Below are 21,710 nucleotides of genomic sequence, written 5' to 3'. Positions count from 1 at the left end.
GTTGTGTTCTCGCCTGCTGATAAACCCCCCCACACACACACACACACACACACACACACACACACACACACACACACACACACACACACACACACACACACACTAGTTCTAATAGTCAGGAGGAGATGATAAGGCTGACCATAATTGTTTCTCGGTTTCATAGGCTTGACCCCTTATTTATTTGACTGGCAGTTACTGCCTGGGAATTAACTCTTCATAGGCAGGGGCAGGCCTCTGACAGCTGACTGAAGTGAGTGGCAGAGGGTGATGGGGGTTCATGAACCCATAAAACTTGCTCGACAGACCATATCTCATTACTAGGTTGGCTTGAAATAAGATGGGCCCCTTTTTGCTTGTCCCTCATTGGTTCGATTGATTAGTCGGCAGCCAATCAATGTTAATTAAGTTGTAGAGAATCCTTTAATTGTGGCGTATGAATCATTGTGTCAGACCCTGCCTTGACCTTCACAAGACTTACACTGTAAATGGCATGGCTGGGGAATAAATACCTTTTATATATTGCAAGATAATGATAGTCCATAAATGAGTATAGATATGATGGACGGCGATCCTGTATATACCGTAGCTGGCAGCAGCAGGCCTCATTAGGGTCACATACACAGTGGGTGCTCAAATGGAGACTGGACCCACCTTTGTATCTTGTTTTTTGATTGTGCAAACACATGCAGAGCGGGGACAGATCAATACATGTCAGAACGTTTAAGAGTTAATGTTGTGAGATAAGCTATTATGTGTGGTGAGAGGCTCTCTGTGCATATGAAGTAGGGCTGTGATTGATGACTGTCAAAAGCAAAATGGCACATGAGAACACCACCGGCACCATAATTGTGTTTTTTAATGAAGACCTACATTTGATGTTGGAGCTGATTTCGCACTGATTGTGTCTACCCCCCTCCTCTCCACCGACACCACCACCATCCATCATACAGTAATAACAATGTAACCTGTACATGGTTTAAAGCCTGGTTTCAGGTCCATGACTTCCAACTCTACCCCTCAACAGAAAGATGAATTTACCCATGAGAGTGTCGCCTGAACCTAAAATAACATTAACATTAAACATGTCACAACACTCTGCTCCAATTAACCATGCTTTATTCCCTTAATGTTTTCAGTTTTCTTGCCTCAATGAGGGTGGTATCTGCGATTTTTTTTCAGCATACTGTATGTAGTCCATCAGTTAGTCATGTGCCCCCATATATACAATATAGCTAAAGCTGCATTGCAGTTTGCCTTTCAGAACAATTTATACAAAATACATTAACTCTTATATAAAGATTTTTTTTAAAGGGTTTACAATAAAAATACAGATGTTCAAAGATACAAGATCTAACTATGATCAGCCCAACTTGAATCCCAACTTTTCAAAACAAAATTTTCTTTTAGCCTTTTTTTAATATCCCTGGCTAATGTATAAGTCACTCTCCAACTAACACATCAATCCTTTAATTAAAATGTACTAATTTGAAATTGCCTCAAATCTAGTCCTCGTTTAACCTTCTATGTTTTAAATGGTTACTCCAGCAATTTAATGTTGTGCTTCCATAAAGTGAGGGGACTACCAAGAGTCTCCACATCCCCAGTTTGTAATACAGGCTTCCTGATGAAAATGTGTAGACATGAAGCCCATTGATAGTATGATGACACAGAGGACAGTATTTATCTAAGTGGAGTAGTGCTTCCCGTGAAAATGAAAGTGTTATGACTGATGTGTAAAAATGGCGGTGCTTCATAATCTTCATAATATTGGCTACATAATTAAATGCTTTCAACTTCATTAACCACACACACTAAACATCTGACTAATGTCCCGCTGTATATTGTGGCCATTCAGAAGAACAAGATTGTCTGATGTGGCTATTGTTGCTCTTTTCTCTGTTTTCAGATGTAATAACCGGACCCAGTGTGCTGTTGTGGCTGGACCAGATGTATTTCCCGACCCTTGCCCGGGAACCTACAAATATCTGGAAGTCCAATATGAATGTGTACCCTACAGTATGTATTCCTTCATTCTCACACTCTTAAGCACCCCCTTAATGCTCTTACTCATTCTTATTTCCTCTTAACAGCAGTGACTCATCAACAACCCAATCAACAAGCATGCGAGTAATGTTCCGATTGTTCAAAAATATGTGTCTAATGTGTTGAATGTGTCATGCAGTTCAGTGGAACAGATTAAGATGCAGCAGAGCAGTGGATGTAAAGACAAGTTATGATTCCTGTGATCCAAAAAGCATAACACCCTGTATGAGTACAGGACACATTATTGACAGTGTTGTTTACATGTGAACTATGATACAGTATTCATTTGGAGGAATGTTGATGCGATACTGTTGTTTATCAGACGTTAAAGTCTTTTTAACTGACAGGAGATTACGCTTTCTTCATTTTCTTCATCCCGCATGGCATCAATTATGTCAACAGTGTGCCAGTTTACAGTCATTTTTTCGCATGTAACATCCATTGTGGGATATTGGTTGTGTCATTTATTGAGGATAAAATAAGCAGATCCTAGGTTTGTACTGTAGATACAGTAATAAAGTGATACAACAGGCAAATCATTTCAGACCGATGGGGATTGGTTACCCAGAATAGCTGTGTGGGAATTATGTTGTCAACAACATGCTGAAAAGAAGAAGAAAAAACTGTTCTGTTAATGTATTCAGTCAGAGGAAGCGTTCGCTACGTATCATTTTTAGATGGTGCTTGTCAGTGCCTTCCTATCAGCTCCACCAGTTCACAGCGCTTTAATATCTTTGAGGAATCATGTCTGATCATGTGATGTCTCCGTTAGCCAAGCAGCAAGAAAGGCCGTTTGATTTCTGCTCAGTTCAGCTCAGTGGACGCTAGTTAATGTTCAGACTAGTGAGGCATCTCTGAAGGGGGTAAATAAAAGGGATTTAATTGGTGCAGCAGTTGAAAAATACCGACAAGCTGTAAATTACTTGAGTGGAAACATTTGGGCAGGAAAGGGAAAGATCAGCATGGGGTGACAGGATGAACACACAGAGAGGAAGTCCAGGTGAAGCCAAAGGAAGTGGCATGGACATTGCCATATGACCTTAGGTATTGTGTTATAATGGCCTTTAAAATGGAACATCAAAGTCACAGCAAATATGTCTGCCAAAATGTCTGACATATTGTTTGACGTGCTAAAGTAATGATTTCAAACTGGAAATATTTGGTCATTTATCTGTGTGGTTAGCTACTGGGTTCAAGCGGACTCTAATCAAAACCATCTTTTTAACATTTGATGTCCTTACATGGCTTCCCCTCAGTAGTCTGCCTGTCAGGAGCTTTGATGTTGTGAAGTAAAAAAACATTTCTACCTGTGATCCAGAGCTGGCAGATGGCTCTTTTATACCTGACTTATTTTTTTCGACTTAGTTTGTTTGTCGGTGTCAGCGTCCTTCCGAGGTGTCCATGTAGAACACTGACCCAACTACAGCTTCTGCAATAGACAGTAGCACAAATTGAATCAAGCCTCTAGTTTTCAGTGCCACTCTGAGTTCAGTGTGCTTTGCTTAGAGTGCTAAATATGGACTCCTTTTGACCAAACAATTCTTACCTGCACAAAGCAATATGGACTTGACTTTCCTATTACTCAGATTTTCAAGCTAGCATGCCATTGTTTTAACATCTTGTCCCAAAAGGTTTTACCTGTAGAAGCCAACATTGTATTTTTTTACCCAGCATAGTGAGGGAATATGTTCATGGTACCTGGTTGCATGGCTTCTACCTTTGCCAATCCCACTGGAGTTTAGTGGGATACATTTGACACAAAGCATTCCCAATTAGTTGATTTCCTTGACTACCTTCCACCACTACAGGCTCACACAGGAGTGAAACATTTGTATTCTCCTTTGCCCAATTCTAAATAAGTTTTACCCGATCACAAACGGTTACAGAGCTTATTTCCAGTCCCATACCACCCTGATTACATTACTTTCACTTAAGGCTACTGATTTCACTTTTCTGTGATATTTAGATTAAGGACATAGTCACACATTTTGACACCATGTAAAAAGTCTCCCTTCCAATGCAGAGGCTTGGTAATGCCACCCTTTTCCTATCTCTGTGATACAATGTAAAAGCTGTCCCATGGGACTCACAGCATTCCCATTCAGTTGTCTGCCTCAACTACCCACCTTCCACCTTCTTTTTAACAATATACTCAACTTCCTGAACAAAAGCCACGCCTAAACATGGAAAGGCTGCCTGAATTGTTGGAAAACCACTTCTGGCAGCTTTGTTCCTGTAACATCGGGGCCACCTATTAGGGGTGCACTAGGGAGGGAAACGGGGCACTTTGGATTATGACCAGAACCATCGTAGGATACAACATTCTGTTGGCAACGCATAAACATTGCAGAAGTCATGTAGGCGTTTATTTGTATATTGAGTGGGGAAGCAAAGTAATCACAAACGGTCACTAGGGACGGATTTTGAAACACATTTTATTGCAGCTTGTGAATGTTATTCATCTGTGACAGCCCAGTGGATTCCCTCTCTTCTTACCTCCAAAATATAACAAGCAGCCTGGAATGAGTCATATTTAGAGACAGTTCCTTTTTGTTTTTTTATGTCTGGCTTAAATTTGTACTACATGCATAATCAATCATGAACCTCGGGATCAATGGATATCTCATGTCGAAATCTCCAAAAACAACTAAAGCTAAACTAATTTGCTTGTCAATTGGACAAATAATCATGTATATCAATTGGCAAAGGGGTATGGCAGCTGAATTGTGGATGGGCTTTTAACACAAGTCTCTTTACCAAGTTCCTGAGACAGACTGACAGATTTGAGGGTCTAATAAGAGAAGCAGCCACCCATGACGCCAACTCTCCTTCAGTGGTGGAGTCTTGACTCTGTATTCCACTGACAAGCTCTCAGTCCTAATATTCTCCCTCACTCCCGCTAACATTTTGTCCTTTAAGTGCTCTCACTGCTTTTCTTTCCCCCTATATCCCTTTATTTGCTCCCTCTGTTCCCTCAACAGCCCCTCCTCTCTTCTTTACCACCTTCCCTGACAGCTTTTATCTATATTCTGCTTGTGGAGCTTCTTTTCTTTTAGGATAAATTACCACTCTCTTCTCCATATCTTTATAAGCCGGCGAGATTGTACAGTGAGATCCACCGTTAATAATGGCAGAGGAGTGTGTTAAATCGATGGACGCATGCCGCAGATACAATATTGATTTTATTAATTTGCAATTTGATTCGCTCCATCAGCTATAATGGGGGAAAAAAATGTACAACAATTATTACTAAGAGTGCCGGGGTCTGCCTGTGCTGTGTGACAGTGTCGGAGCACAAGGCAATCCATCATATTTTCATTTAAGCTGAATAATTATTTGATATGAGCTGTGTGTGTGTCGTGTGGGTAAATAGCACTGAAAGAAACGTGAAATATGAAAAAAAACAATTGATACAGGATAATATTGGATTAAAAACAAAGTACTTAATACATACAACTGAATCAAATTTGCTTGTATCAAGTCATTATAGAGCCATGTGAACATCCGGGTACACTCATTTTTCATCTGCCAGAGGTCTATGTCGTCTTTGTACTAGTGCAGTTTGTGCATGCTCCCCCATGCACTTTACAGATTAGTAAGGCTACCCTCAGGCAGAAGTGATGTGCTGTCCCTTTATGATGACTCATAAACATGACTCTGCTCCAATAGCTAACATCTGTCTCCATCCCGCCCTCTCACCTTGACTTTCCATGGTTCAGTGGAGAGGTGCCTGTCTATTCTCTTAGTGCCTTATTAAAACCTTTCTCACCCGCTTTCTCCATCGTCCTCTCCATGTAACTTTCACAGCTCCTCCAAAAGGTTGAGCTCATTGGCGGTCAACACAACTGTATCTCACCACTGCCTACCCAGTGTTCTTCCTCAGCAGTAACAACCACTGTATGGCCCCCTCAAATTCTCAGAATTGTCATGCATTCAAACCTGCGTTGCCATGCTGTGTCGTTGAAAGAGTCTTTCTTTTGTTGACAGCTTGCTGTTACCTTTCTTGTCCTTCTCCCGAGCATCAGCCATCTCCCTCTAATAATTAGATGTACCTTTCTACGTAGTTTCCATGGCAAATTGACTGATTTGGTCCAGGCAAGCGGTCAAACCCCTCGTCCCAAAAAAATCCGGGGATAATTACACGTCCTTTCAGGGAAATGCTTTTGTTCAGTTCACTTTTCAAAATTGACATTTCGATGTGTGTGTGTGTGGCAGATGAGATGGAGGGAAAGTGAAAGACAGAAAGGCAAGAAGAGAGTGGAAGAACAAAGGAAGAAAACCTGCTGGCGGTCTGTTGCTATACATAAGCCACTAGTTCCCCCCACTGTTTGTAGCTAATAAGGACAATGTAAAATCCTGTCTGGCACAGTATGATCCAGCTCAGCCCTGTCAGATATTGCTCACACTTTGGTAGCTAAGCCAGGACATATAATCATGAAATCAATTCTCCGATTTGAACGGGAGCAGTGTAATCTTGAGCTCAAAGAAACTTGCCATGTAATTTGTCGAGTTTTTTAGTTCCAACTTATCTAATTGTTTTTTTAATTTGTTTTGCTAATAATAACACACATAACAGGTTCAGGGGGGCCTCATTGAATAATGGAGGAGATTGTTTTGGCATGTTTTACTCAACACCTGCTCCCAATCTCTGTCCTTCTGTGTTGGCAGGTGAAACCATGAAATTGATGCTGTACACATGGCTATCACTTACAATGTGGCTTGGGCAGATTGTGGTGTGATTACAGGGCCCATTATGCAGTGGTCACACCTAAGGTAAACACCACCTGTGTGACCAGGATGGGACTTCATGGCTATAGTGTGGACACTGCGATTGGGTAATGTGTCTCGTCAGGGTTACTCATTGTTTTAGTGTCTCTACACCAGTAAGGATTTTAGACTACTAATAATAATCATGCCTAAGCTGATGTTCAAATGTAGCTCACACTCAGTATTCAAACATCATCAGCAGTCTACCTTCCAAGCACCCAGCCAGTTCTCTTTGCCTTGGATAATCTTGCAGCAATTTTAAGCTTCTTCAGGAGTAGATCACTCTATTTGATGTTATCAGTAAATATACTAAGCAGATTGTATAGAAGTTCAGTGGCTTTTTGCCCTTGAGCTTTCCAATCCACGTTCATCAGGTACTAGTGTGGGAGTCAACAGCCTGCCAGCAGATACATCACACAACCACACGCTCCTCACGCCCCACTGAATTGCCAGTGAGCATTAGTTTTCTTGTTTTTTTCCTTCTCCCCACCTGAGCGACCAGCTCCACTTCTTCCCATGTGTGAAGGGGGCCTGTAATGCCATCACATCACTCAGTGACAGCTGAACACTCCCCAACTCAGACAGCAAGCTCCGATGACTGACTTTCTGTCACATATTTCACACACAGATTCACGTTGATGTCGTGGCTTGAATTTGAAGAAATTGATCTTGTCACAACACTGCTTTTGAACAGAACTTTGAGGAAACAATATTTTTATAGGAATTTACCCTCTACAGTTTGTAGTCCAACTGAAATTACAGTTAATTGCCTTTTTTTTTGCAGTCACAAATAATGTAAACATAATTTAAAAAATGTGTCAGTGTTTTTTTTATTATTATTGAGGTCCTGGGAGTTGGAGATATATCCAAAATGTTCTTTTTCATCAAGCCTCGGTGCAGTCAGTGTCTGTGCTTGATTGACAGTTTAGCTAGTAGGCTCATTTGCTGCAGGGATACAGAGAGACAAAGTATACAACGGCTATAAGCCAATGACAGACAGTGTTTGTCAGCAGTGATATTGAAGAATAGACCACACCAGAATCTAACTATCTGATCTTCAGAGATTTGCAAGTTTTAAAGCAGTTAAATACGCTAATGTTACACCTGACTAGTTCACATCATATAACTATCATATCATCATATTCTCATTATACGTTACTATAAAAAGTAAATGTTTACTATTATCACATGGAAACTAAAATGTAAGCGTCCCTGATTTAATAAAATATAGTAATACATACCAAACTATCTACTACTACATGATCTTTACATTTTTCATGAAAAAAATATGGCAGTTTCGTAGGCTGGATTAACAACAGTCCTCCAGAAATAAACAAATCTTTTCCCAGTTGAAAGGCGAGATAATTGCACAGGGAGGCTGTGATTACCAATGTGGCTAAATGGTGGTGTGAAAGGGGTGAATCTGGACATGTGGAAACTGTTTTTCCCCACTAATAGCTGAATAAGGTGGTGTAATCTGTCAGGCTCTTGTTTTGTTCCGGATTCTTTGCTTAATATACCATACATACAGGATCATCCTTGTTTTTTTTCATGGATAGACGAAAATGTACACACTCAAACATAGTGGATTAAATGCTCTTGCATGGAGAACAAGCTTCTGTAAATGTCCATGAACACTACCATTTGTATAACACAAGCAAAGCTTTCCTCCAACAGCTACCCACACACACAAACACAGACATACTCAGGCACACATGTCTGAAAGAGTTGCTGGGGTGCCAAGTGTCGAGGATATAGCACTAATTAGAGGTTGGTCTCTTCGGGGGGTCTCTCCTTTTAATGATCACCATACTAATCAAAGCCCTTTTTCCATTTCCTTGTCTTTTTCTTTCTTTCTTCTTTGTTCACTTGTGGTCCACCATGTCCAGCCACACACCCGACTAAACACCCTCTTGCTTTTCTCCCCGACAATTCCCCCCACCTCTCCATTCTGTTCCATTATTTCAAGGTCCTTGAAAATCAAGACATATTTCAGGAGCTGCAATTGTGTTATTTCTGCTCCAGTCGTCGCTATGTTCCACACAAATGTATTTAATTTTGTTTTGCCTAGGCTGCACTTGTCTTTTCTCCTTCTGTTGGTCGGTCCCACGTGGGTAGCAGGTTGGATGAGCGCCAAGTCCTTGCACCTGTCCCTCAAAGAGAGACAAACACACATGCATGCACACAGACAGAGGAACAAGCGCGCACACACACAGCATCCTGCATTGTCAAGGTTATGAAATAGCATAGCAGCTTCCCAGTAGGAGGGAGAGAGAAAGCGATGGAGACAGAAAGGAGACACTAGGGAGGAGATTGAATAAGTACGAGAAAGGAGCACAAAGAGAGCAGACAAGTGGTTGAAAGAAAAAGAGGGCTGTTGAGAAATGGAACCTGTAATGATGGTGTGGGAGCACCGAGTGAGGGAAATGATAGGAAAAAAAATGAGGGAGATGAGAGAGAAGAGAGAATACAGCGAAAGAGAGATGGTAGCCTGTGTGTCCTCCCCCATCCTTAGGCATGTGCTATTCAAAGCCCCGTAATTTGTGACATTAATTAAAAAGCTGATGGGATGGAGTTTGCACAGGCTTTCTCCTTAGTTGAGAGAGAGAGAGAGAGAGAGAGGGGGAATGAAAAAAAGTGAAGGAAATATTGCAAAAAATATTGCAGCCATTCCGCCATGAATCTCTATTAGTGGCTAATGATACCATTCTGATACCTCTCAACCATTAGTGTGAAATCGGGAAGCGTTAATTATTCAAATGAAAATCCATACAGCTGCCGCTCACATGACGGGGTCGGGGCTTTCAGTCGCTCAGGGTCCCCATTGTTAGCTGCTCAGTGTGTGTCTTAAGCAGAAAGTAGACTACAATAAGTATGCAGAGTGACTTCTCAGGTGAAAATTATATTTGAAATTATGCATTATCTGAACAAATGCAGTGTGGACTACATTATGCACTGGTAATATAATTGAATTGTATACGGTATGGCTGATCAGCAGGGTGCGTCTACATTATCTGCCTATATTATCACTGCCAAAGCTGAATTACGTGCACACAAGTTTTGGTGTAGTTTTTTTATTATAATGATAATTTTATAACCTTGGCAAAATATATCATTTTAAAGGGAAGACATAATGTTGGTTGGTTGTTAAGTTTATTAAATTTGGTTACTGCTTGACCAATTAGGTAAGCTGCAGCAGTGGCAGCCATGTTGCCTTTTCCAGCTCAATGTGTTTGGCAGGCTAAACCATACAGCATCCAGACTGTTCTAAGCTGCATGCACACGGTGAGCTACTGTTTTGCCCCAACATATTGCCAGAATGTGCCCCAACCTGGCCAAGCAATGCATTCACTTAAATGATGGCCTGTTAGAACATGTATCTGATTGACTGTTTCCATAATGGTCATAAACACAAACTGACCCCAAAGATAGAATACAAATAAAATAACAGTTAAACACATAATTGAAATATAAAATGACCTACTCATTTGTAAGAATAGGCTTTTTCTAGATCTGTGTGGGCAGCAGGTTTCTATCCCTGGACTAATCTCAAGATAAATCTCATATGAAAAAATAAAGTGAGGAAGTGAGTAGCATTTAGATATCTTAGAGCCTGGCACTTAACCCCAAACTGCTTCTCAGTGGCTGAAAGATAAGAGTGCTCACATTGGGCTGCTTCCAGGTGTGCCTATGTGCAACTGTGTGAAGCCGGCTGTTGGTGAAAAGAGCATTGGTCCCTGGCAAATGTACTTATCTATCTATCTGTCTGTCCGTCTAGCCGTCTGTCCGAAATGTTGTTTTCCATGGCCCAAGGGGCTTACACAAAAGTATACACTAATACATAAAAAGCAACATAGACAAAAAATAAGCAAATAAGTAGAGATGCACCGATTACAACTGTCTAGGCCGATTCCGATTTTCTTTGAGTTAGGCCAGCCGATACCGATTTTAGCCGATTCCGATTTCATTTTTTCTAACCACTTTATAGCACACACAAATATTTATTTTCTATCTTTTCTTTAATAGAACATTTTGCACAGAACATAGAACATTTTTTGAACAGATAATGGATCACTATAAAATAGAACTATATAAATTACTCCTGGTGTGGGAAATTCACACACATCTAAAGTACAATGTTAGAACCATTTCCTTCTTTTCACATCCAATATCCATCTAAAAAAATGTGATTTTGGTTTTTGGTGTCGTCCCTCCACACCCTACTTTTTCCTTGCAGGTGTTGCATATTGCAAACTTGTTATCTTCTTCACACACGCTGAAGAATTTCCAAACAGCTGACATGTTGCAGGTTAATTCACGAGGTTCCCTACATGTGCAAGAATACCGCGAACACGCGCTTCACACCGCGAGCGGGTACGCGCGACACACGGCGGAAAAGTTGAGAGAAAGGAAAAAGAGACTTTGCTGTAGCGTCCGTGTGTGCGTGCGTCCTTGAGAACTGTAACTCGTATAACGTATGTTGTCAGTTAATTGTAGCATTGACCAACATGAAATCGACATATGTCAGACTGACCTGCCGGTCGCCGGTCATGGCCGAGCATGTGAAAACCGGCCAATTCCGGTCACCGGCCGGTCTATCAGTGCATCTCTACAAATAAGAGTAAAACAGTGACAATAACTGAACTTTGTCAATTTGCAAGCCCAGGAGATCTGTACCTTTTTAGAGGATATTCTTTTCTCATTTCCAATGATGACATTTCTTCCTTCTTCTTTGCTTTGGCATCCGAGGAAGGGCGATTACAGCTGGTCATTTCTTTTCCTCTAGAAAAATGTGCCAGACCCTTGTGGTTCTTGATGAGACATCCAACCGTCCTGCCCATTGCAGGACGGTTGAGCAGGATGATGAGATATTTTCGTATGCCAATTTATCCATCAAATTGGTACAATTAAACCCTGACCAGGTTACAGTCCCCAGACTCATCATAAATATTTTTTTTCAAAATTGCGCAATTAAATATCTGTGTTTAAGTAATTTGATGGCCACTCAATACTCATCATCTCCTTTTCAAATAATTAGCTCGTTACCCAATTCAGTATTTTAAAGTTGATTTCATTAGCGCACAGTGTGTTGGAGTGTGGTGTGATTACCATTAACACAATCATCACACAATTCAGTCGAGTATCTCTTAATTGTATTACTGTATACCTTCAAATGATCTCTAAATGAGCCGACCATAGGTAAAAATCTTTTGTTTTTGCCCTCAGCCATTATGAAAACAGATGTATAACAGAAGGAACCCGAGGGACATGCCAGACTGTGTATATAACCTATTATATGATGTGTTCTTAAATCTTAGGACTTTATCAAGTGTTTTGGAACAGAAGTAATAATATAGAGCCTATGAATGAGGTGCTCAAAGACCTGTTTTGTGTTATGGAAGATAATGTAAACCTCTCATAGAGGTAAAGGTAGCTCTTAAAGGACCCTTATTTTTGTATTTGTATTTGTTTGCATGTTTTAAACAGTTTGAATCTTCTTAAACATCAGATCAGACAAAGAGAAGGTAGAGACGAGGATGAGAGAGAGAGCTAAGTGCCTTTTTAGTGACTCAATGACAGCCGTGACCAAAATCGCATTAAGGTCACAATGGGGGTGGTGGGGTGGAGTAAAGAAGCTTCTCAAAATGAATCAATTCTCCGTCTCACTCTGCTTTTCCTGTTGCTCCACTTGTATCTGTGACGCGGTTAAGGTGGATGTCCAAGGCTCGTATCACAGGTATATCTCAGCCTATACTGTATTTGCAGTGAAATACGAGTGGACATGACATGGAACAAATTGGTTCGAGTGATCCGAGGGGTGACCATGCTGCACCCAGCAGCCTTTTCTGGTCAAGCGACGGGGCCACATCCTGTAGAGTAGCCTCGGGAGTGAAGTATTTCCTTGTCGGGATTTCATCCAAATCCTTTACTCCCTTCTCACACCGTCTCCCCTGGCCATTGCATCATATACCACCTCTCACATCCCAACCGTTAATGACTTTTTCTATAGATCATTACCCTCCTCTTCCCTCGCCACTGTTAGCGATCGCTCAATCAGAAATGCCGGCCATCCTGTGGCCCCTGTTATGTGGCTGGTGCCCATGGGAGGTGAGGAGGCGTCAATGGGGGACGTTTGACAATTTACTTTGACTTGAGCAATGGGGTCCACGTGTAGTTCCGAGTTATTGGCAAATTTGAGTTGCCAGTAATAGTGATTCAGATGTAGCCCAGAGCTATTGTTGCCTGGCTACTGTATGGACTTATCGTGTTTCAGTGACAGCTGGAGTGTTTGCTGTTGATGAGGTGTCGTGCTGTGCCGCCATACAATTTTATGATCTGACAAACACACACAACTTGTTGAAAGTCACTCCCCTCCCCATTATTTTCCTCTCTCTTTTTTGCTCTTTCCCTCACCCGACACAGGTCCACCCTACTCGCTGCTTTTCATTGGCTCACCGCCTTGCATTAATATTGTTCTCCTCTAATAACTTTCCCATCTTTCAAACTCAACCCCACCCGCCCCTACCCACTGACCTCCATACCTCACTCTGTTGCACTCTCCATTTGGAGGAGAGGACTCTTGTAAGCCCTGGTAACAGAGGTTAATCCTCTCTTATTAGAACTGGGATTACTGGAGGGGAAGGGACAGGACCAGCAAAATGCCATGACTGACATAAATAAGCTTGTCCACAAGAGGAAACAATACATATAGTTGGTAAAGAGTAAAGACGTTATAGCCACAGCAGTTTTTTAACAGCCTTTCAGTATAGTTGTTGAGCCGTAGAATCAAAACAGCTTTTACATTTCACTTTCACCTGCAGCCATTCACATTTAATAAATAGGTCATACATAAAAAAATATGTTCTTGCCTGTAATCCCTGTATATAAGTGCATACTGTATTTTACAGCTGGTGAACAAAGTGCAGCGTGTTTCAGCTAAAGAGATAGATATTTGGCCATAGGAATTAGTAGAAACCAAAACGGAGTGATAAGGACATTTAACATTGTAACATTTGTCAGGTGGTCACAACTTCAAATTCATGCCAGTTTGCTGGATATGTAAACATGCAACAGTTTGCTAACACGTTAGCCATACCAGCTGGTTCCACTGAACCCAAATGGACAAACAAAAGCAATGGATGCAGGTCTCAGTCCAGACAAAGGACATTTAAAATCATTTTCATCACTGAGAATATCCCATATTTTAAATAGCTTCATCAGTCTGTTTAGCTCGTAAATGACTGTGTTTAGTGTGAAATGTACCCAATTTACATGTGATGGACTATTTTCTCGCAGTTGGACCTTAAACTTATAAGCTTGTTTGTAAGTGGCCACATGGTTGAATTATTTTATGGTTGCAGAAAAAAGTCATGTTCACAGCCATCACTGCAAAAAAAGAAATGAAAAATCTTGTACAATTTAAGTCCTGATTAATCTGTCTTTTTTCCTACAGGCTCATGGGTGATGCAGTACTTTTTCTCCTTCCTAAAAGATATGATTGAATGTTTTGTGTGTCTATTCTACTAACCCCATGCTCTTCTATACTGTATCGTTGTGTGACTGAGACAAAATTAAGACCTTTCCCAGTTATCATATCATTAATATGTTCTTTCTTTTTTTCTTTCTCTCTCTCTCTTCCCTTCATGCCTAAAAATAGAAGTGGAACAAAAAGGTAACTAAATGCCAACAACTTTTCTTATTCACCCTGCATTTTCATTTGGGCAGAAATAGGCTTGCATTTTTTCTAATTTTCTTTTTGGTGATGGGGTGCTAAAGCAGATCTCTGACATCTGTAGGTTTGTGGTCATTGTAGTGTTTATTGGTGAGGTTTAACATGTCATTCATGGGGGAAATACATATTATCAGGGAAACAATGTTAGAAAAAATGTATAGTCCTGTACATGCTGCGCCATCAAAAACTAGTGAATATTCACTGGACCGTCATTCCTTGTTCATCACATGCATCCCAGATTGACATTGCCACCATAAGACCATTATTTAGGGTAAGATCATTACAGGCCTGCTCTCCAGTAAAATCCCATAACCCTGGGATGTTTTTAGTCTCTGTAATAACTGAAAATTATTCCAGCTCTGCTTTATCAGCTGCATAATATTAAAGGAGAGGGCTATATAGGGTGATCAATAGTTTGTCCAATAAGCTGTCAGCATTTTTGATTATAGCTCTAACATGATGATGGCTATAACCTTCAGGGACTCACCAGTCAATACTGGAGACAGATCAAAGCAGTCATATTCTTTACTTTATCAGCAGTGCATGTTGCTGCAGAACATATGCTAAATCTTAAACGTGTGTCCCAGGAGCATTGTGTTTGTAGCGTTGTACCTTTCTACATGAGCTGAAAGCACGTCCTTTGTCAGGAGTTAACTACAAAGCTGGATTTAAGTCAAAGATGGAAATGGAATCATTAAACAAGACTCAAGAGTTCTGTTTTAATAGCTACGCAATAAATTTGAAGTTTCATAGTAGTCATTAATTAATGACGTATCACTGAAATCTGTGGCAAAGAGAATAAGCAATGAAGCTAATGTCTGTGTCAGTTTTTGTGAAATTCCCCATGAAAGCCATGATTGCTTTTGTATCACTTCTCTAATATCTTTCATTCACTCTTCCATGTTTGTGCTTACATCCTCAAAAAGCATATTTTACAGAGCCCGGCGTGCTGTCAATACAAAGCTTACCTACTCTGACCTTGTACCCCAGCACATTTCACCTTTTTCAACCCTAGAAACAGCCCTCTTAGCATTTAGTGGAGCCTCCGCTGAGATGTGTGCCAAGGTGCTATGTCAACGGGACGCAACTCGACACATTTTTCACCTGCAGGTAGACAACATGTTTAATCTAAAAAGATTAGGAGGGAAAGAAGGCTCTGTTTTTGCTGTCTCTTTCTCCTCCTGCTCGGAGCGCGCAGCTTTTATCTCTCAACGGATCTGCAGCGAGAACCTGTCAGTGCTGTGTCAGGCTCCTGGCCCATAACAGTGAAAGGAACCTTCACCCACACATTGTTTTTATATCTGAAGTACTGCGGGCCCAACCCTGTCGAAAAAAGGAAAACTGTACTGTCTAAATTCTTTATTATTTCTATCAGACGTACACTTTGGATAGTATTTCTTTTAGCTCTTTAAACAATTTGCTATTTTGATAAATACTTCTCATCTATGTTTTGGTGAGTATAGTAATAACATGTAATTCTTTGTCCTTTTGTTGTAACGTCAAGATTACAATTTTAATTTAAATGTTTAACCTACTCAGGATGTATAGTCACTATAATCCTAACGTTAGATGTCATCTTTTTAGACAGACGGAAAACAGTAATTGCCTCAGTCCAAGATAATCCATAACAGACTGAAATCAGCTTTCGCACTATTGACCTGCTCCAGCTGTATTGCCTTAGCCAGGCTTTATCAGATTTGAGTACAACCCAGTTCACATATAATTAGTTTACTTTGTGTGTGGTGTTGTAAATCATGCCGCAGACTAAAAATGTCATGTGGGTAAAATAATAGACAGGCAATCATTATATAGATGATGTAATTACTGTATTTTTGTCTTTTGTTTTCTTGCGGCCTCAGACAATAATTACAGCGTGGCTATTTATCAGAATCTTTTAACTTTTCATTTGTCTGTTTAATACTATTTATTAGGATTGCCACCAGGGTGTTTTAATGTAAGAAAAGAATGAAACCTTTTTTCCCGATGTAATTATATATAATTTAGTAGATAGGTCCCGAGAAGCCCCTTTGTAAAGGGAAAGAAACTAAAATGGTAACGTGTGTAAGTGTGGGTGAGTCAGTCTGTGATAGGTTTTATCCGCATCTTCTGACTTGTTTCTGCTCTACATTAAGTCAGAAGAGATAACCCTCACTTAATCTATTCACCCCTCCCTACAAGTATGTCTCTTCAGTGATACTGTAAACTAATTGCCTTCAGGCTCAGAGGCTAATGGCGCTTACCTACTGCTAGTACCAGCTCTACTCTACTCGGCTCTACTCGACTCGGCGACCCGTCCTCCATTTTCCATTGCAGATTTAGTACCGCCTCATGCCTGAGGCGAGCATGGCTGGTCATCATAGCGACGCCGCAGGAAACTGCCGTGACCTAACACGACACACACACACACACAGAACGTCGACGGTGTGTTGTTTTTTACTCTCGGCAAGAACATTTTTGTTTGAAAAGAAGCTGGAGGCAGCAAAAAAAAAAACTCAGCTGCGATGATGACGCAGTGATTAGTGACGATTCTCTCCGACCAATCAGTAGTCTGCAGCTTTTCACGTCACCTTTTGGTATCGCCTCAGCTCGCTTGGAACCTCGACGGAGGTGATACTAAAAAAAGTACCTGTCGGCCGGTACCAGGGACTTTTTTTCATAATGGAAAACCAAAAAAGGCGAGTAGAGTCAATTCGAGGCGAGTCGAGCAGGTACCACGCAATGGAAAAACGCCATAACTGAATTAGAAGTATCATACAGTATACAAAAATTGTAAACTGCATTAAGTAATTGAAACCAAACCATGGTGGTTGAGTTTGTAAATTTCCTGTTTAATTTTAATTTCCATGCATGGTACATTCCAAAACTCTGACTAATCCAACGAATTACATTCTTTGTCTGACAGTCAGTAATCTTTTCTGCATTTAATCTCTGATCATTCCAACACTGATGAAGATGGTGTGACTTAATATCTTGGTCTTCACAGTGAAGAAGATTAAGCTGCAGATTTTGACTTCAGTGTAGTAACATCCAGTTGCTGTTTAATTCATTGAGGTATAATACCTGCCAATGTAACTCTGTACTTGTCTTTCCCCTATTTTGGCTCCTCAGTATTCCTGTGCCCAGGGCTTCTACGCAGGGTGTACCAGAGCGAGCACCTCTTTGAATCGGACCACCAGTCAGGAGCCTGGTGCAAAGATCCTCTCCAGGCTTCCGATAAGATTTACTACATGCCCTGGACACCCTACCGCACCGACACATTGACTGAATATTCCTCCAAAGAAGACTTCATCGCCGGAAGACCGACAACAACTTACAAGCTCCCACATCGTGTTGACGGAACAGGCTTTGTGGTCTATGACGGGGCACTCTTCTTCAACAAGGAGCGCACACGCAACATTGTCAAGTTTGACCTGCGGACGCGTATTAAAAGCGGCGAGGCCATCATTGCCAACGCCAACTACCATGACACATCTCCATACCGCTGGGGAGGGAAGTCAGACATTGACTTGGCTGTTGACGAAAATGGCCTTTGGGTGATTTATGCCACTGAGCAGAACAATGGGCGGATTGTCATCAGCCAGCTCAATCCCTACACATTACGTGTTGAGGGGACCTGGGACACAGCTTATGACAAGCGCTCTGCATCCAACGCCTTCATGATCTGTGGAATCCTGTATGTAGTAAAGTCAGTGTATGAAGACGATGACAATGAGGCAACAGGAAACAAGATTGACTACATCTTCAACACAGAGCTAAGTAAAGATGGCTTTCTGGACATCGCTTTCCCCAACTCCTATCAGTACATCGCTGCAGTGGATTACAATCCCAGGGACAACCTGCTGTACGTTTGGAACAATTACCATGTTGTGAAGTACTCTCTAGACTTTGGAGCGTTGGACAACAGACTCGGTAAGACCAACTTATTTCTTTGTTTCGTTCTCATAATATTCATACATGTTACTTGTTTTCGGTTTCAGTACTTGGGTCAGTGCAGTTCAGCATTTCAGTGCAAAGGGTTATGACAACAGAACGTCATACTTTAAGGTATAAGACAATCTGGCTGCTGCTGTTTTTTTCACTATAAACTAGATAGATGACAACGGAAAATCACATACATTTGGTTTTTATCCATGAATTTTGGAACAGGGCTCACATTCAGATCGCTGTCTTTTCAGAAATAGGATAAAGACATTGGTCCATCTAGCCATCCTAATATTTAGTTCAGAGGAAGGTATTCTAAAAAGAAATACTGGCAACATCATCGTGAAAGTTTAAAAGGATTTGAATGACTGATTTCCTAATACATTTGGTGATTTACTGACATTTCCTCAACATCAACTATCTTCCCACAAATACTATCAAAATGTAACCGGCAAATTACCAGTTTACTATGCAATCTCCACTTCCCAGGGGCTGAATCTGGACACTCCATAAGCTTTTCGCTGGCACCACTAACAGTCCCTTAAAAATCCCAATAGACCCATAAGATTATGAAGATAATCTACAGGTAGATTGCTATAACGTTTGGCTGACACTCCCAAAAGAATAAATACTTTAGCCTATAATAACTCAATAACCAAGCACAAACTACATTTTTAGCCTCATTACTTGAAAGGCTCTAAGAATATAAAAATTATTATCATCATGTTTCTCCCGCTCCAGACTTTTGTATTGTGGGATGCAAATAACAGATTGGCTTGGCAAGCTTTTACTCTTTAAGTCATTTATTTAAATATTTTGGTCATGTAAATCAACATGATAAAATATATATACATGTATGCATATATCTGATATAATGTAGCACCTCAAGACAGTGTGGGCTGGTGATAATTGGCTATATGGAACGCTGCTCAATGTGTTACTTCTGTATTTTTAGTCAACTGCCAAAATGGAAGTGAAATAAAGTTAAACATCCAGATAGATAGACAGTTACATGATAATACCTTTTTTTTGCATAAAACCACAGTTAGCATTCATATTATGAGCTTTATCAATCATTTTATGATGGTGATGATGAATAACTAAATAATTGAAGTCTATGACACATTGGGTGTTTAGCACTTTAAGTGTTTCACATTTTGTGACTGACTCTAGCTTTTGCCTTTGCAAAGGAACAAGCGACTGCTCACATTACACTTCCAAAAACTCTTTTGAAAAGTCTGATTTCTCCACTCCATTGTTCTTTTTATAAATTGGTGCTTGTTGAGAAGCATGAAACAGTAAAAAAAGAACCTGTTTTGGCACACCATGGTAATTCTTTGCACTATATCATCAACAGCTCTAGTCAAAAATGTCACAACTTATTTGACTGTGAACAACCTACTTTGGCTTTCTCCTCTGGAGCTTTCTCTACCTGCTGCTTGCCAGTTTCATTATTTTACTTCGCTGGCTGCTACTCTACCCCTATTCTTTTTTTATACTCTCAGGCCTGCATCAACACATCTAATAATATATTCATTCATTCTGTGACCATTCTTACAGTGTTTGGTTTTAATGATACACGGCTAGCTAAACCGTAATATCATTTGTTGTAGTTAAGGAGAGTTAAAATGGTGTTATGTGCTTTCTGTATTAAATGATTATCCATCACTAACAGTGATACACAATGATCACATGCACTTGCATGTACTCACACACACACACACACACACACACACACACACACACACTCATGCAAATGCTAAATTCTCAGTACTACACTTCCAAGTGAGATGTTGAGTTGTGTGTTTGGCTGCTTATGTGCAGAATAGGCTGCCCTCCAAAGAGGCTGCTGCATGAATATAGATAGTAAAAAGTTGCATTAAGTGAATGGATGGAGTCAAAGAACAAATATAAATGTCAGATAAACAAACTGATAAGAAATGAAAGAGTGATTGTATGGACTGTAAATCATTTAATTTGATCAACTCCCAGACCAAATACAGAAAAACAGGCTGCAGACTTATTATGGTCGAAGCAAGTGCTTTTAGCTGTACACATTTTCCACACTATTGTCTCACGAGGAGCCTAATTGTGAGATTGTAGGATAGATACCACAAAATTGGCAAAATCTGCATTACTCTGTACACCACTTCACCACACACAAATTAGTCTATATTTGCTGCTGAATCATAACGTTTGAACTGCAGGGAGAATGCACATAGTTTAAATAGCTAAATGTGATAGAGGAACGGTGGAAATAGCGGTGACAGAAACTTGCAGCAATGATGGCTGCTGTGAAAGAGTCACAGATGTGTGGAGGATGAGGATTTTGAAACCATTTGTTGCAAATGCCTTTACCAAGAATAAAAGCTGAAAAAACACAAGCAAAGTTATTAAATTCAAAAAGGAAACGGCCAGCACACTATATAGAGTCTAAAGCCGATGTACTACTTACCTTTTTCTGCAAACAAGAGAAATGAAATTTGATCCAGTGTCAGTGATCATCATGCCTGTTGACACTCCCAGAAAGCTCATTTCCACCTCCATGAGCATGTATGACCTGGAATACCAGTAGATTATGGTATATGGGCAAGAGAGCAAGAGAGAACTGGCCAGTCCACAGCTTGGGCTCGCTACCGTATGCCCAACCACATGGGCCAGGGCCCAGCACCTGCTACAGGGCGGTAGGCAGGGAGGGACAGGGTAATGATATCTGGAATTGCATGAAAAGCAGTATGTGGACTTCTAAATATCCTATTGTCTCTAATTGGTTATGATTTTGATGCATTTTTATCTCTTTCAGGAAAGGATATTTTAGTTTCACCTCAGCCTTTTGGTAGAAAGTAGATGAAAGTTCTTTACCTCATCCAAAAACAAACCCTATATGAATACATTCAAATGTAATTCATGGAAAGAAACCTATTTTTCCTGCATTTAGAATACTCCCCACAATACTCCTGTGCTAATTTACTGTGCAGTTGCTGAAGTCTCTTCAACAGGCTGCAATATTTTTGCCCAAACAGGCTGTTTTCAAGGACAGATGATCTATGCCCAAGAGTGCTTCCATGACAACTCCATTGGTAATTAAATTCACTGAACTGGTGATAAAAAATCCTCCTGCACTGACTGCTCTTAGCAGGCAGATACAAAAGCTCTTTCTTAGCATTAATCCACTTTACATGATCGCATGCAATGCGGAATATTCAACAACTGGGAAATTGCTCTACGATCTTCTTTTAAAAACATA

The 21,710-nt window shown here is 40.5% G+C and overlaps 1 protein-coding gene across 5 annotated transcripts in view; it reads left to right on the top strand.

Moving 5' to 3' along the window:
• The window catches only part of LOC144534126 (adhesion G protein-coupled receptor L3), a 215,150-nt gene that overhangs the window by 113,280 nt on the left and 80,160 nt on the right, over positions 1 to 21,710 (top strand). For 3 of the 5 annotated variants that reach the window (XM_078275863.1, XM_078275861.1, XM_078275864.1), the window contains exons 5-7: positions 1,907 to 2,016; positions 14,468 to 14,483; positions 17,643 to 18,451. In XM_078275863.1, the coding sequence (XP_078131989.1) occupies positions 1,907 to 2,016; positions 14,468 to 14,483; positions 17,643 to 18,451 (935 nt within the window). The remainder of the gene's footprint in view (positions 1 to 1,906; positions 2,017 to 14,467; positions 14,484 to 17,642; positions 18,452 to 21,710) is intronic. The other 2 variants (XM_078275865.1, XM_078275862.1) reach the window with 1 other exon arrangement.

This window comes from Sander vitreus, chromosome 19 (genome assembly GCF_031162955.1).
Source record: "Sander vitreus isolate 19-12246 chromosome 19, sanVit1, whole genome shotgun sequence".
Lineage (NCBI taxonomy): Eukaryota > Metazoa > Chordata > Actinopteri > Perciformes > Percidae > Sander > Sander vitreus.
Note: the sequence above shows the minus strand (reverse complement) of the source record. Positions and strands in the feature narration are given on the sequence as shown.